Source organism: Protomyctophum parallelum (assembly GCF_964188405.1).
Source record: "Protomyctophum parallelum genome assembly, chromosome: 7".
NCBI classification, from domain to species: Eukaryota; Metazoa; Chordata; class Actinopteri; order Myctophiformes; family Myctophidae; genus Protomyctophum; species Protomyctophum parallelum.
The window spans coordinates 28,149,492-28,167,657 of NC_139705.1; the positions used below are offsets into that span (position 1 = coordinate 28,149,492).

An 18,166-nucleotide genomic window follows, 5' to 3' on the forward strand; every position below is an offset into this window, starting at 1 on the left:
CTCCACAGTGGGTATCCCGATATTGACTAGTTCCTCACCTAGCTGGGCTCTTTCTGCCCTGTATCTCTCACACTCAAATAAAGCGTGGACAACAGTCTCTGCTCTTCCACACTCACAAAGGCCGTCCGGGTGCTTTCCCACTATTCTCAGGCAGCTGGCTAGCCCACAGTGTCCAAGTCTTAGCCGAGTCAGTTTGACTGAGTCTCTTCTGTCACCTCCCGTACACACACTCCTCCTTTTGACAGATGCCTGTGCTGAGCAATACAGCCTCCCTCTCTCTTCATTATTCCACTCCTCTTGCCACTGTTTCTCAAGCCCCTCCTTTATGGCACAGTAAAACTCAGGTTTGCCCAGCAGGATGCCCACGTCTATGTGCTGCCTCTTGAGTGACATTCTGGCCAATTTATCAGCTATTTCGTTCCCCTCTACCCCTGCATGCCCCGGGACCCAAAGGAAACCTATATCCACCCCCACTTTCTGTATCCTATACATGCTTATCATGGCCTCATTCACCAGGTCGGCTCTGGCTCTAGATGTCCCACTCCTCAAGGCCATCAGGGCGGCAGCTGAGTCAGAGCAGATTATAACTTTGCTTGGCTTAACTTGTTCAATCCACCAAAGTGCCCAAATGATTGCCATTAGCTCTGTGGCAAAAACAGATGCTCCGTCTGTGACTCGCAAGCCTTGCTGGACTCGAGGCCCCACCAGGTAGATTCCACACCCTGCCCTTTGGCTATCTGGGTCCTTAGACCCATCTGTGAAGATCTGCATTAGCCCAAACACCATGAAGTTGCTCTTTGGCACAGAAATTGTAAAGCTCCACCTGTCTGCCCACTCTTCTATCTCTTTTAGCCCTTCTTGAGTTTTCTTAAATAGGAACTCCACATTCCTGCCTCTTCTCCAGATGGCCCCATCGTCCGCAAATAGGGACCTGCCAAATCCTTGCCCTATATTTTTAAAGATGTCATTAATCATAACATTAAATAGTACTGGGCTGATTACTGAGCCCTGGGGGGTACCATTCTCTATATGGACTGTTTCGGAGAAAGCCCCACCCACTCTCACCTGGATTGTTCTACCCATGAGAAAATCCTTGATCCAGTTGAGCATCCTCCCCTTTACCCCTGCATCATGTAGCTTAAAGGGATTGTGACATTAAAAAAAAGGTTTTGGAATTGTTCTTGTTTTTTTTAGGTTTTCTAATCTCAATTGCACCCAAAAAACATGAACTTTTAACATTCAGTAGATTTTCTGTGATCTGGGGTTTTCTGGCTCAAACAAATGCTCTGATTTGCCGGCAGTAAGTGACATCACTTACTGCAAATCCCATATATGTCAATGGGATTTGCCAGCAGATGTCACTGTTTCACTGTGTTGCCTGTTTTCATTGTAGCTCAAAAGGCCCAAAAAACCCCAAAGAAAACTTCAGACCACAGAAAATCCACTGAATGTTCAAAGTTCAGGTTTTTTGGTAGCCCCATATGTGCCCTCTCCCTACGCTCATTCTGTAGCTCCGAGATGAGGTCACACACTGGGCCCCTCCCACCGCGTTTCAGAAACGGCGCAAGTTTCCGAAAACATGGTCTCCTATCCTTACCACACCATTAATCCAAAACGTGTAGGGCCGATCCAGGTTTACACTAATTCAAATTTAGGACCGGCCCAGAAAATCCAACTAGAGATTTGAACTGAGCCTTTACGTCCCGTATTTTGTCAGTCGCTTCCATGTTTATCAAGGAAGTGTGCGCGTGCATGTCGAGTGAACTGAAGTCAGTTGGAAATTTTCGACCAGGGGAGGCGCCGGAGAGGCGCTAAAGCTTTTCAACTTCCTTGATAAACATGGAGCGACTGACAAAAGACGGGACGTAAAGGCTCAGTTCAAATCTCTAGTTGGATTTTCTGGGCCGGTCCTAAATTTGAATTAGTGTAAACCTGGATCGGCCCTACACGTTTTGGATTAATGGTGTGGTAAGGATAGGAGACCATGTTTTCGGAAACTTGCGCCGTTTCTGAAACGCGGTGGGAGGGGCCCAGTGTGTGACCTCATCTCGGAGCTACAGAATGAGCGTAGGGAGAGGGCACATATGGGGCTAGTTTTTTGGGTGTAATTGAGGTCATAAAACCTAAAAGAAAAAAGAAATGAAAATGAATGTCATAAAACCTTTAATTAGTACCCCTTCCTTCCACATAGAGTCGTAGGCTTTTTCAATGTCTAGAAACACTCCTACCATAGCTTCCTTATTAGCTATAGCCTTTCTAATCTCCAAGTCCAAGACTGCTACAGAGTCCATTGTGCCTCTTCCTATTCTGAACCCATTTTGGTAGTCAACAAACACTCTTGTTTCTAGAAAGTACACCAGCCTGTTGGTTACCATGCATTCCATTATTTTGCACACTACTGACGTCAAAGCTATAGGGCGATATGAATCAGGCCTTGATGCATTTTTACCTGGCTTCAGTATTGGTATTATGACTGCGTGCTTCCATTCTGCTGGCAAACTACCTGCCTCCCATACCACATTAAACAGCGCTAATACCTCATCAAGCACAAGGTCATTTAAATGCTTAAACATGTCATAGCACAGCCTATCTCTTCCTGGGGCAGTGTTGGCCCCGTCCTGAATAGCATCTCTCAATTCCTTGAGTGAAAAATGCAAATTAAAAGGGTCACTATTTTCATGGCAGTGGTTAAGCTTCCATTGCTCGTTCCTCAGCACCTCCGCTCTTTTCCTCACCCCTTCTTCTCCCAAGGCTGTTGAGTTGTGCACAGCCTGGAACACTCTGACACACATGCTCGCCTTCTCTCCGCTGCTTACTGCCTCCCTTACCCCGTCATTCAGAACTGGCATTGTGTACCTCTTAAATTTCCCTGCCATTCTGTGGACTCTTGCCCATACTTCCCTAAGGGGGGTGTCAGGGCCTATTGTGCCACATTACTTCCTCCAACAATTCCTCTTAGCTTCCTTAATAACTTTTCTTGCAACTGCTCTTAGCCTTTTGTATTCAATTGCATTACTTTGCGAATGAAGTTTCCTTAGCTTTCGGTAGGCCCTATTCCTATCCTTTAGGGCTACATCACAGTCCTTGTTCCACCACGGGACAGCTACTCTGTCTTTAGGACTCTGCCTTATGGGGATTGAGTTTTGTGCTGCCGTTAGTATAAATGAGCTTAATGACTCATTAAAGGCGTCAATTGATCCGTCACTTTCGACTTCCCCCACTAGGGCTGCTGTCTCTGCTTCAAACTTTTTCCAATCTCCACGGGCAAAATTAAACACTTTGGGCCTGCCCTCCACTCCTATTGTCAAAGCCCTGCCAAACCCACTCAGTATAGGGAAATGGTCACTGCCCATTGTGTTTTCCTCTATGGTTTCCCACCCCCCAACTCTGGCCAGAGCTGGGGATGCAAGTGTTAGATCCAAGCATGTCAGTTTTCCTGTCTCTATCTGGATTCTAGTGGGACTACCATCGTTCATGACTATCAACCCGTGCCTTTCTAGAAACTCCTCCAACGTGTTTCCATTCCTATCCCTGTTTTCACTCCCCCACAGTGGGTTGTGGGCGTTGAAGTCCCCCACCCAAATGACTGGGGAGCTGACTTGCTCCATGATAGCGTCTAGCTCCTCAAGTGTTAACACCTTGCATGGGTTGTAGAAGTTGACTACCGTGATTTCCCCCTGAGAGCTCCATATCTCTGTTAACACACATTCAAGGTTAGACTGTATATCTATTGCCTTGTACTGGGTCCCTGTTTTGATAAACACTGCACACCCTCCATCTGTTCCTTCTTCCCTATCCTTCCTTACACCTTCATAGCCTGGCATTACGAAGTCAAGACATGGCTTCAGCCAAGTCTCTTGAATACATATTAAATCAGGCTTATCCTCTCCAATGTCCACAAATTTCTTAAGCTCTTGTCCATTTGCAATAAGGCTCCTTGCATTCCATTGCAAAATACTAAACATGATAATTATTTTAATCATCATCTCCATCAACACCACGTAGGAGGTCATCGTCACATTCGATTGCGTCTTCCACCCACTGACGCGTTTTAGGCGGAGGCTGCACCCTTGCCTGGCTGCCTGTCCTAGACCTGCTACGGTTGTTACTTTCTGTCATAGGACACCCCCTCTCCTGCATGTATTTATGCAGCGCTACAGGATCACATGGTTCTCCTCCCAAGTATCTCCCAGCTGCCTCAACCACCGCCCTCAAGATGTCAGACTTGCTTAAATCCTTAATTACCTTATCCTTTGTACCCACGGTAGCCACCACCACATCAGTTATAAACGCTATTAGGGTTTCTTTTTTTACCACAATTGAATCCGCAGGTACTGAGGGTTGTGGGGAGCATGGGATTGCTCTCGGGGACATCTTAGCAGAGCCAACATACACGGACGTGTTGTCACCTTTCCCGTCTACCTTCCTTAGCCCATCCGCATACGAAATATTCTGCTGTTCTTTAACGTCCTGCACACGCTTTGCCCTCTCAGAGTGAGGGCATCCCCTAAAGGATGCCATATGAGTGCCACCGCAGTTGCAACATTTCGGCTCGCCATCCGTTGCTTCGCATTTTAACAGATCATGCCCCCCCCCCACATTTTGAGCATCTCTGATTGCCGCGACACGACGCAGCAATGTGGCCAAATCTCTGGCATTTGAAGCATCTTAGCGGGGGCCTCTCATATTTTCTCACTTGGAATGATAAGCACCCAATAAACACCCCGTGCTTTAAATCTCTTCACTTCTTTGATTTTCCCACCCTTCATTAGCTTGATCACTTCTTCCTCAGTTATGGCAATACTGACATCATAGATCACTCCTTTGATTCCCTCACTTCTGTTTCCGATAGCCGCCTCTACTTTTTGCCCTGCTATCTTTTTGATACTAAGGGCTTTCTTTTGCGTTTCCGCACTCGTGCACGTCGCCATGAGCGTGCCATCACCTAGTATTCTTGCCTCTACTTCAACACCTTTCAGGGAGTCTGCAATCTTAAGAGGATGCAATGCTCTAAACTCCCCCGTTCCCTTTGGGTCACTCAGTTTAAACACTACTTTAAACTCGGCACTGTCAGTCTTCCTCATTTTCCCTCCAGTTGCGCTCTCTACTGAGGCGCTTCGCTTACTTCCAGTTCTCACCCCCCCCTCCCCTCCCCTGGCCGTCGCCATACAAAATTCTCACACTTGTCCTCCTCCTACAATGCAGCTTATTTCTACCCTGAACAGATATAGAAGCTCCGTTAATTATAGCAAACGGCCAGAATACAGTTCATGAAAGGGTTCGACTTAGCGTTCGCTCTCTGACAGCTAGCTGTCAAACCGGCGTCCGACGTCACTCCTTCCTCCAACAACCAGCATGCAGCGCGCCGCCATCGGATTTAGATCATTTCAGTTGATAAAGCTAAAATATCAAATGTGGCTCCTCCCCAAAAAATATTTTATATATAGTTGACATACTTAAGGATTTTCTGAGACTTGTGTCAACAGTTTAGCAAATAAATAATGTTACCCTCTCTTTAAGCCAGTGGTTCCCAAAGTGGGGTCCATGAGGGAGTTCTAGGGGGTCCCCAGCTAAATGATAGTTAGGAACCAAATGGACCTTTATGGGTCTGTAACTCAGAGTGTACAAATGGAACCAACACTCTCAGAGTTAAATTGATTTTACAATATACATTGGGGTCCCAGAGAGAGAAAGGCCATTAAATGGGGGACCGTAGCCTAATTCAGGTCAAACCTGAATCACTGCTAGAGCCATAAAGATCTTCTCTTATGGGGGTCCTTGGCATATATTTTCAAATGGGGTCTGCAGGCTAATGCGTATCATTTTGGGCGTCCTTGACATAAATAAGTTTGGGAACCAGTGCTTTAAGCTATCTACTAGGGCATTAACGAGTTGAGATTTTTCCAAGTCGACTTGTCAGACAGTAAAGTCAAAGTTGAGTCGATGCATCGTTTTATGACGGGAGGGGACTTTAACTGGGGCGGGTGGAGGTGTGTGCGCTCAAATACGGAGCATGTCAAACAAAGCACTGCGCACACAGTGGCCTCTCCAATATGGCACAGTGTATGTATCATCTATATGTCAAAGCGCTGATTATCAAAACAAAACTAATAGTAAATACTAAACAGTGCAGGCGTCGCACACTTGTACAGAGACCAGAAAAGAGAACACAACAGGAGAGGGGACATAATTGGCACACAGCGCAGCAACAGTGCAGCAGCCTGAGAACACAATACAAAATATAACATTAACATTAGTGGCAGTACAGCAGCCCGACCTTCAGAACACAATATAGAAGACATAGGTCTATATATTAACATTACAGCAGCCAGCAGCAGTTTGGCACATCATCAGATCAGAATACAATCTGCATTACTTTCCACGTTCACGACGTGAACCTTCTCCTCCTCCAACAACTCGATAACGTTCTCATGTTAGTTTGTTACTAAATAAACAACAACCCGTACTGACCGGAGACGGAGAGATTCATGTGTCCCGCCGCTCCCGCGCGTAAAGCTAAACCAGAAACGGGTCATTGCGTCAGCACGGATGTAGCCTCGGAAACCCAGAAGGGAAAGAATGACTTCTGTCCGTGACAATAATCAATGCTACAGTTTTAATTCTGTACACACGCACACATAGAGCAAAAAATATGATGGGGAAAACAATAGATTTTCTTCTTTTCTTCCCTTTTTTCCAACTTTCGACTTTTTTTAGTGAATGTCCTACTATCTACAGAGGCTGCCTGTCTTTAGGTGTAATGGGAGTTTATTCCAAGCCGTCCGGCCGTAGAAGCTGAAGTGCCTTTTATGTCATACATGACACTTTGTGTTAACTGTACTGGAGGAGAAAAGTCTTGATATTGGTTGTGACTGATGTGATGTGATGGTTTTCTTCCAGCTGGAGGAAGCGGTTGCTGTGCTTCAGGCCCACCAGGCTAAAGACGACTCTCCTAAGAAGTAAAGAACTGAACCCCTTCAGGTTAGCTCTAACATCTTAATCAACATTATTATTATTATTGTAGAACTGATTTACAGGCAAAACAAAGGATTTTCAATACTGACTTTTACTTTTGTCTTCAAAAAAACAAGACGATTCAACTCAAGGGGTTATTCCCAATAAAGAATTTCAAATGGAAAGTATCTTGGCATTTTAGAAAAAATCAGACCCGTCTGAAGCGAGTGGTACTGTACTGTACTGTACAAGCCCTCCACCCTGGCCTGTGTGTGTCTGTGTGTTAGGCTGTGCAACAGTGACACTTGGTGGTGAACAAACGCTATTTTCGTGCTCGGACACAGGGACGCAGGGACAGACCCAGCCACACACATAGCTGTCTATAGGAGTGGTTGCACTCAAAAAGCGGGCACTGTTTCAAAGAGAGATAGGGCCTTTTACCAGTGCTAAAACAAATAGACTCTGAAATTTGTGTTTGGTAGCTCATTTATTATATCTCTCTGCTGGCAGTTAATGTTATACCTTTTTAGACTCAATCATCCAATTCACTAAACGACACAGGGAATGTTTGGCACATTTTTCATGGGCACGACCCCTAACAATGTTCCCTAGTAAGGGAAATGAACAGGCTTTCCATCCGTATAAAGGTTATTGCCTTAAAAGCATTTTTACCACAGGGCAATAACTATCTACCAAACACACATTCTCTAACTTTGTTTGATGGATTAAAGTTCTCAGTCGCCACGACTGATTTCAGTCATTTGGAATGGATTCCATTATAGTCGGCATAACTTCCATAGAAGCTTGTCAAATATGCAATCTACAAGCTTTTTTATTTTCGGTTATTTGTAATTTGTACACACAACAGAAAAGGCTAAATCTTTCATTCTTCTTACAGGACTCATCCAGGATTTTCTGAAGGAGGAAAAAGAGAAAATTACCCAAAAAAATGAGTAAAACTTTGAAAAAAAGGAACGAAAAAAAGTTTATAATGGCACTTTTTTGTGATAATTAGCCATTTAATTATGAGTAATAATACATTTATTTTGTAAAAGTGCTGTGTGGTTTTGAAGAAAAAAAGAAAGAAAAAAAAGTTTGTTTGTTTTGAGAAAATAAACGTTTGGAATTTAAGTTAATTCAACCTGTCTTTATCTCATTTATCATCATCACACACACACACACAAGTACATCTCAACTCGCTGCCAAATACTGTATACTTTCACAGGTTGGGTGTAGCCTATCAGAGGCATGACGTGTGCTACATGACGGAGGTTTTCAAACTGGGGTCTGGGGGTCCTTGACGGGGCAAAGGCCATCAATATGTCCGTACACAGACGACATGTGTCCGTGGCAAAGACTTGGTCTCGTCCGTGGCAAATGTTTGATTTTCTGTTTTACACACCATTATAATGTTCTTATTTTGATCATCGACCCCATTTCTGAATATCAAGTCTCCACTCGCCAGGTTCTTTTCAGAATATGTATGACACTGATTTTATTTGCTTCTACGGGCCGTCGGCATGGAACAAGCTCCCACTGTACCTTCGTCAGGCAGCCTCTGTAGACATTTTTAAAGCTCAGCTCAAGACCCACTTCTACAACATTGCTTTTAATTGATCTTTTATTTTATTTTTATTTTTTGTTATTCATGTCCTCACTGTAGCATTACTGCTTGTTTTTTTTGTCGTTGCCTTGCTTTTCTTTTATTCTCCATTGTTCTGTAAAGCACTTTGAGCTGCATTTCATGTCATGAAAGGTGCTATACAAATAAAGTTTTATTATTATTGTCTCCACCAGGCCGAAGGCATGGGGGGAGAGTATGTTTTGCACTCCGTCCGTCCGTGTGTCCGTCCGTCCGTCCGTGTGTGTGTGTGTGTGTGTGTCCGTCCGTCCGTGAGCAGCTAATCTCGGCCACCGTTAACCCGGTCGATGCCAAATTTTGCACACACACTCCCTGGATGCCAACGATTAACCTCTGCCCCAAACTTTCCAGAACGGCCTGTTATAGCGCCACCAGGAGGCCGCTTTGTGCAAAACAAGTTTTTGCACAGCACACCTACAGATTTTGTCCAAACATCACGCAAATTGGTACACAGTCTCTCTAGAGCCATTCAACCAAACCGGTCTTTCAGATTTCTCAGACTCCATACTGATTGGTTAAGATTGGCTTCCAAAGTTCACAGGAGTGCTCAGTTTCAAACAAAATGCTGCAAATCATGAACACATCGCGTGATTTCCGTGAAATTGTGCACCCACATTCCCACTAGGCCGAGGACAAAATGCCACATGAACAATTTCAACTCAGCCTCAAGGTGGCGCTATAACTGGCCGAAAAGTGTTTTTACCTCTAACTGCACGGATCTGTGGATAACCTGGTGGAGACCATAGACTGTAAAAAATATGGACAAAGCGTTCCCCGGGTCTAACATGAACGTAAAATGAAGCCTGTAATAATATGCTAATTCCTGATGTAAGTCGCCATCTTTGGTACCAGCTGGCCATTGGCTGGCTCCGTTTTGTATACCAGCTGGTCATTGGCTGCCCAGACAACGAGGCGGGACTTCCCCCCCTTCTTCTCCGTTGGTTTTTATTTTGACTCGAGTGGGTGGGGAATCCCGATCATAGACTGTAACGGTAGCCACGCCCCTCAGAACATACGCGACTTTATGGTCATTTTTTTAATTAATGGGACCATAATTTTCCAAAAAGAATATTATGACATTAGAAATGAGACTTTAAACTAGTGACTGGAAGAAGAAAGTATTCATGACCATGTTTATTAAGGTAATACAGTCTAGGTGAAGTTGGGCCAAAATACATGGGCCTCTATGGAGCTATGGGGCTTTTTGGGTCCAGTCCAGCGCCACAACAGGCCATTATATGAACTACCGATTTCAAATGAGGCTTCACGAAATATCTGGCTGACTGCCCCCCTGGTGGAGACCTGTGCCCAGAAGGGCACTTTTTCTAGTTATTATTATACTGATTCTCAGATGTTTTATTTGGTTCCATTTGAACATTCAGAGTTATAGACCTGGACTGGTCATTCAGGGCTACCTCTGTGGCAAACATTTCATTTTACTTTATTTGTTTTAGTCAGGACAATGTATATTGATGAACAATACATTAAAAATGCAGTGTAAATATACCAGATTTAGCAAAACATGCTAATTTCCATTTGCAGTCCCCAGACAATACAAACAGGACTGACATACAGGACGTAGCATACAAATACCTAGTACATTTCAAACGTAATCAGACTTTTTTAACCATTGTTTCAATTGTCCTTTAAAAGCTGTGAAAGTGGGGATCTCCCTCAGTGTGAGAGGGAGCTCATTCACAACCTTTTATGGACAGTATACATTTTGACTGAATGTAGATTTTGACAGAAACGTCCAACACAAACCAGCATGGTGATGACCCCTGCCTTGAGGCATCAGGTCAGGGTGACACAATTTGACTGATTAAAAGTCACTGGAAATGTTTCTCCTGCAGCACAGTTATGACAACGGGAGCTATTTTTCTTTATATCAGGATCACAGGTCATAATGGAGTCCACGGCCTAATAAAGGTATAGGCTTATCCACCGTGATCCACCATGACATTGAAATGTATACACAATAGGTGGGCCCTAGGGATATACAAATGTAGCCTAGATATTATGTTTTATTTCTAAGCATTTATTAGCTCTGGTCCATAGCTCTAATGCAACGGCATTAGAGCTATGGACAAGAGTTTATATGATGATTGTGCATGGTACTGTAGGCCTATAGATGGATAGATTATTTATTTGTGTGTCATGCACCCAAGGTGCCTAGCCCACATGGACTTATAGGACACACCATACAAATCATTGCTTCAATATTGCATAAGTACAAAAAACACTTTTTTTCTCCACTCAAACAAAACATTCTGCCTTTTTTCCCAGGCTTTGCATACAAAATCTGCTAAAGCAAAAATACCTTTCCTAAAGCAAAATTCCAGTTTTTCGTAGTCCTCAATCAGAAAAGGTTAACACAGATGGTTGTCTTTTTACAAAATAATGTCTTAATTCTTCATATAATGGGCAGTAAAACAAAAAATGAATTTCAACTTATTTCAAATCACACACTAATATTTATTTATATTTGTATGTCATTAAATGTTCCTATAAATTGAATATGAATGATCAAGGATCCCAATGGAAACAAGTCAATAGGTTTTCTTGGGTTTAAATCCTCTTAGCAGATTTAACTCTTTTTTGATCATTACATTTTTGGGGGAAATATAGCCAATTTAACACGGAGGTGTCCACTCTTCCCTTGTGCTTAAACATTAAACATCACCACCACTGCAGATTGGCTATTTTGGCATAATGGTTATAAATGTATACATTGAGTTCGTTCTTCCAGCAGGTGTCAGTAGAGGGTTAACAGCTACAGTTCCTCAGTCAGGAAATGGAATGTATAGTAGTGAAAATCAGGCAAAGACAAAGTAAACAGAGTAAAGTTTGGAAACAACAGAAACTCTCTCTATAAGTCTCGACAGAACCTTTCAGCACACAAACTGACAACTTAAACATTGGTAAGTACTGCATTTAGTTCATGATTTATTTATCCTCACAACTTAAGGAAACCTGCCTCAGTCAGTCTGTAGAGGGTATGCGCATAAAGTGAATGGCAAATTGAGTTTTGTTTAATGTCGTTTAATGCAATTAGATATGACTTTTCTGTTTGGATGCATGGGCTGTCAAGGCCAGAAAGTAGTTTTTTGCCACTCAGTAGGCATTCCTGCATAACTTCCTGGTTTGATGATGATGTCACGCGCATACCCTCTATTAAACTAATCCTCGTGCGTACGCGCACGCCACATCCATTGGCCATTTTGGGTTTTCTTCTATTCCTACATATTTTGTCTAATACATAAAGGAAACTTTTAAAATTAAATATGAAAGTGAATGAACAGGTATGAGATCTGTGTAAGTCTCTAATTTAGTCTGTAATTTAAAAGTGATGTGATGATGTTTTGTTCTTATTTTCTTGTAGGCTATTGTTTTCATGTTGATCTTATTATTGCCTCCTTTTAATTTGTTCTTGATCATGTTTATGCTTATTGTTTTTAATCTGTTTTAATGAATAATAATTTTCTTTTTTATGTAAAGCAGTTTGGGCTGCTTTTGATGTCATGAAAAAATGCTATACAAAAAACACCTGTGTGAAGTGAGGGGCACTCTTATACAAATTCATACACATTCACATTCCGTTCCGTGTTCACTGGCCAATCAAATCATCACAAATGTAATTCCGGCCAATCACAATTTGCGTCCTCGCTTTTGTCTTCAATGTTTGTTTTTACACAAACACGGAAAGCTGGGCATAGGAGGGACTAGCGCCCCTCAAAAAAAAAGAAAAATAAACTCTTTGGCCTGTTGGGAGAATGTTTGTCAACAGTCAAACACTTTGTCTAAAGGATATCACAGAAACAAAGAATAAAAAAACAGTACTGTGTACAGAGTGGAAGTAAAATAAAAAAAGGGGGGAGATTGATTGATTGATTGATTGAAATATTTATTAACAGTTTGTAGAATTACAGTAGCTACATTTCAAGCACAAACTCAATACAAAGACTGTTAACTGTGAGTGGACGACCCAATTAAGCATTACACTTGTTTACAAGAGGGTCCCCCATGTTCAATTCATCAAAACATTTAGAGACGTACAAATAGACACTTCTATATAGACAAAGAACAGAACAGGAATTCATCATAAAGGGTAAAAAGGGGAAATAAACATATACAGTGGGGGGAAAAGGGGGGGCAGTGGGGGGGATTCAAATTTTACGGGGGCCAGTTTCGAATTGCAGCCGTCGTAGGTGCCCTTTGAGAGCTGTTTTGAAGGAGTCAAGGGATTCGCATGTCTTAATGACTGTTGGTAGGGCGTTCCACATTTTGGTGGCGTAGGAGCGAAAATAATTTAGTCCCTTGTTTGTGCCGGCAGGGGTGAGGTGAGGGTGAGGGTGAGATCACCTGTTTAAGGGAGAAGTGATCATTTCCTCTCCCTTGGGCCTGCTGAAAGGTTAAGTTTCAGACATATAGGTATAAAGAAATCACACTTGTGTGAAGTGAGGGGTGCTCTTATCATCATACATCACATTCCGTGCTCAGCTGAGCACATTCCGTGCTGCTCGTACACACAAAGCTGTATTTTTGGAGGGGCTTGCGCCCCTCCAAAAATAGATGCCTCATTGGCCGCTGCAGTTCATTGGAGCGATTTGTCTCCAACAAAGGCAGAAGTGCGGAAGGCATGCTGTGTCGCTGCCACTCAAGTGACTAATGGCCAATCACAGCCCGTCTTTTCCGGGACTTATAAATTCAATCCAAGGGGGCTTTATTGGCATGAGAAAACAAACGTTTACGTTGCCTCTGATTGGCCTACCGAACGTCCCCTTCTGTGACGCACCATTACGTTCCTTGGACGCACGCAGAAGCTTGGCAGGCTACCGCTATGCTTCCGCAAAAGCTTGCCTCCATGTTGCCTACTCTCGAGATACACAGAGCCGAAGGAGTCATCTAGACGTCTACCTTTCTATCAGGGCAGGGCATTCCACACTTGGGTGGCAGTGCTGTAGAAGGAGAATTTACCCATGTTCGTTTTGTGGGTGGTAGAAGAGTGTTCTCGTCCCATCTAGTATTGTGGCTGTGGGGTGTCGCTCACTTTTTTTTTTACATAATTAGTCAGAATCGGATACTCCCATACCTGTAACATCCAAAACTAAATTTGTTTCACTTTTTATTTTCTGTGTGTAGAAATGGCGTCTGCCAGCAGTCTCCAGTCTGAAGAGCAGTTATTGTGTTCTATCTGTCTGGATGTGTTCACTAATCCAATCACCACTCCATGTGGACACAACTACTGCAACACCTGCTTCACGCATTACTGGAACACTAGTAATGTGTGTCAGTGTCCACTGTGTAACAAAACCTTCTGTAATAGACCAGAATTCTCTGTTAATAAAGTCCTCTCTGAGATGGCCGATCAGTTCAGGAAGTCAAAGCAGCAGAGACAAACTTCCAGCACAAACCCAGAACCTGTTGAACCAGATGAAGTCTCCTGTGACGTCTGCACCGAGACCAAACCCAAAGCCCTGAAGTCATGCCTTGTGTGTCTGACCTCCTACTGTGACACTCACCTGGAGCCTCACCTGAGACTCGCAGGCTTAAAACGACACAAGCTAATCGACCCTGTGAAGAACCTGGAAGACATTCTGTGTAAGAAACATGACAGACCTCTGGAGCTGTTCTGTAAGACTGACCTTGTGTGTATTTGTCAGTTCTGCACTGAGTCAGACCACAAGTTACAGATTGTATCTCTGAAAGAGGCATATGAAGGAAAGAAGGCTGAGCTGGGAAATACATTTCAGCAGATGATCCAGGAGAGACAAGTGAAGATTCAGGAGGTCAGGCGCTCAGTCGAGCTCAGCAGGAAAAATGCAGATACCGTTATTGCTGTCAGTGTGCAGGACTTCACTGCTCTGATCATCTGTATTGAGAGAAGCCAGGCTGAGCTCATTGATGTGATTGAAGAGAAGCACCAAACTACAGAGAAACAGGCTGAAGGCTTCATCAAAGAGCTGCAACAAGAAATCACTGAGTTAAATATGAGAAGTTCTGAGCTGAAGCAGCTCTCACACACTGAAGACCACCTCCTCCAGAACTTCACATCCATCAACACCCCTCCACCCACCAAGGACTGGACAAAGGTCAATCTACATCAGTCTTCATATGCAGGGAATGTGAAGACAGCTGTGGCACAGCTGGAGAAGACACTCAGTCAAGAGATAGAGAAGAACCTGCATGATGCTGAGCTGAGGAGGATCCAGCAATATGAGGTGGATATAACTCTGGACCCTGATACAGCACACCGTGATCTCATCCTGTCTGAGGATGGAAAACAAGTGAGTCGTGGAAACGTAAAAAATAATCTCCCAGACAACCCAAAGAGATTCTCATTGTGTGCCGAAGTCTTAGGAAAACAAAGCTTCTCGTCAGGAAGGTTTTACCATGAAGTTCAGGTTGGAGGGAAGACTGCCTGGATTTTAGGGGTGGCCAAGGAGTCCATCAACAGGAAAGGTGTAAACACACTGAGTCCCACCAATGGTTTCTGGACTATATGGTTGAGGAATGGAAATGAGTACGAGGCTAATGCTTCCCCTCCTGTCCTCCTCCCTGTAAGAGAGGAGCTCCAGAAAGTGGGAGTGTTTGTGGATTATGAGGAGGGTCTGGTCTCCTTTTATGATGTGGAGAGCAGAGATCATCTCTACTCTTACACTAGCTGCACCTTCACTGAGAAACTCTATCCATACTTCAGTCCATGTCTTAATAAGAATGGTAAAAACTCTGCTCCTCTGATCATATCTCCTGTCAATCATATAGACTAATCCGCACGGAAAGGTTGTTTTTCATATAAAACAAATGTGTGTATAGAAGGGTTCATACAGGTTTGAATTAAATTTAATTAAATTTAATTTTAAGTTTAACTCGACATTGTTGTTCCTTAATGTGCAAGATTGATATTTACTGTACTGGGAATAAAACATGTTATTGTCAGTGTTGTACTAATATAGGATACTAGAATGTTCAAATGCAAATAGGAATGCAGTGATTCTGAAATGATTATGTTGTTGTTCTTTCTTTTGTGTACAGTAGTAATCTATGATGTTATCAATGAGCAGACGGACAAAATAAATCAGTTATTGTACATAATGTCCATATGACTGTAAACTCTGTGAATTGTTCTCTCAATGCAGATATTATAAGCACTTGAACCCTAGCATCCTTATTCTGGGGGACCGTTCACCGAAGATAGATCTACAAGTTCACAACGCATTGCAATGGTAGGGCTGTCACGATTACAAACTTAAGTTTATGTTTAATTGTCACAAATAATTGTGATTAACAATTTAATTGTGTGTGTGGCATTGAACATTGGAACGTTACAACTTGTATTTCTGTTTACCTTTTAGGCTTCGTAATCACAAATTGCACAGGACAGATATGACAAATAACTTAAATATACAAAGAAGTCACAGACATTTAATATTCTGTTTATTAAAGCTTTGCTTACAACACGTCACAACGTGTTGTAAGCTTCTATTATTTCTGCTATTGATTTTTTTTTTTTTTTAATAAATGTATGGACATTTTTCAACATTTAAACGATTGACAATTATGCAAAAATAATTCAGTTATCTCAAATTATTGTGATTAGGCGATCATGTAATAATTGTGACAGGCCTAGCAGTGTTGTGAGTTTGTAGATCTGCTATTTTTGGTGAAGAGATTTTGTGTAGAGTGGGTGTGCGTACAGTGCCAACTCAGGTCTGTTTTCCAGTATAGAGGGTATACGTTAAGACCGGTTAAGACTTGTGATTTGGGTGTTCTGGGCTACAGCATGTTGTCACATTGATGACCTTCATATATTATATGTTGATGTTCATCTCATGTGGAATTGTGACGGCATGTTTTGCATTTCTGGGATTTGCTAGTGAGGAAGATTTTAATGTTTGAAACAATGGAAAATACAATATTTATATTTGGTGGATTTACAATAAAGTTCATGGGGAGATTATCCAGTGTGCAGACTGTTCTTTATTTATTATATTGTTGTTCAGAGACCTCGTGTCTGACAGACTGACACAGTGTATTCCTAGAACTTGAAATGTCCTTCCTTGTAACACTTAAATTAAACCATCTAAACTAAAATGTGGAACGCCCTACCAACAGCCGCTAAGAGATGTGAATCCCTGACTCCTTCCACACATTTTTCTATACGTACAGTATAGAAAAAGGTGTTTACCCTTTTTTAAACTGAATATGATGATTTTTATTTTTTTCATAGAAGTGTATATTTGTAGGTCTTTAAATGTTCTGATGAATTGTAAATGGAGGACCCTTATGTAAACAAGTCTTAGTGCTTTTTCTGGTTCAGATTTTGCATTGACCTGTACTTTCAAACTGTTTTTAATAACATTTACAATCAATCAATCTGCCTCACAATGTGACAGACAACAGCCTTCACTGACCGCCAGCGGTCCCGATAGGTCTATCCTTATAGCCTCCTCCTGTTCAGAATCAACTTTATTGTCACCAGTTTACAGTTGTAAAAAGTAGGTGACATTATTTTATTCTTATACATGTCGAGAGACAGAATATCTAAATATCTAAATAGGCATATGCTCATTCAGGGCTAGCTCTTTGTGGCACATTTTTACAGAAACATCCACCACAAACCAGCATGGTGATTGTTATGATTCATGCCATAGAGCTAAGTAAGTCTGTGTACTGAACTTGATATACAGTGTACTTCATAAGTTACAGTGCAGCTTGCATTGTACTTGATAGCGAGATGTTTCTCTGTCTGCATTGTACTGTCTTGATATATGAGGCATCCTGTTAGGTGGCACCCATAAGGTCAGCCTGGTATGCCGACAGTAAGGCTAGCCTTGTGCATTGTGAGGTCAACCTTGCGCATCATCATGCCACGTTCCTATGTTGCTTATCTTCATATCTTACGGTCTCATTTCTATGATCCAACAGTATGTACCTGATCCTTTGAGGGATCAGGTCAGGGTGACACAGTTTGACTGATTCAAAGTCACAGGAAACCTTTACAATACAAACATGTACCCTAGTGTCACCACTGAGTGTTTCTCCTGCAGCACAGTTATGACAACAGGATTTAAATTATTTTACTATGGGGGTCACAGGACAATCAGGACATAATCATTACTATAATGAGGACCACCCGTCTAATAAAAGTTTAGTTTAAAAAAAAATATATATATATTTTAAAAATGTTCAATGTGATAAAGTGGTAAAGTATGATGTGAACATGCACCGTACATCATTATCAGACTTAATTTTATATCCTTCAACTTCTTATTTATGCCCCAACATGACAGGATATACAGATGTTGCATCAATAATCATGTACTAACTATAGCCTACTTAAAAAAAAGTCCCCCTTTTACATTTTGGGGGAAAATAGCCAATTTAACCCAGAGGTGCCCACTCTTCCTTGGTGCCCAGTCTGCCCACCTATCCTCTTACCGTACTGTAGCTAAACTGTGCCCATGATATGAATCTCTAAATATGTCTAGCGGCAGATATATTTATTTAATCTTTCTATAGAGCAAATATAATGTTCCCAGCTAGGAAGTCAGGGCCAGGCTTTTACAC

General features: G+C 42.3%; 1 protein-coding gene and 1 pseudogene across 2 annotated transcripts in view; both read left to right on the forward strand.

Moving 5' to 3' along the window:
* The window catches only part of LOC310862005 (embryonic polyadenylate-binding protein-like), a 31,574-nt pseudogene extending 24,611 nt beyond the window's left edge, over positions 1 to 6,963 (forward strand). The window contains exon 15 of the transcript in view: positions 6,901 to 6,963. The product of the transcript in view is annotated as an embryonic polyadenylate-binding protein-like (transcript). The remainder of the gene's footprint in view (positions 1 to 6,900) is intronic.
* A 6,777-nt stretch (positions 6,964 to 13,740) lies between these two features.
* LOC310862466 (zinc finger protein RFP-like) lies at positions 13,741 to 15,366 on the forward strand (the record flags this gene model as incomplete). The annotated part of the gene is made up of 1 exon (XM_083770392.1): positions 13,741 to 15,366. The coding sequence occupies one exon, from the start codon at positions 13,741 to 13,743 to the stop codon at positions 15,364 to 15,366; it is 1,626 nt and encodes a 541-aa protein (XP_083626518.1).
* Between the last annotated feature and the right edge of the window lie 2,800 nt (positions 15,367 to 18,166).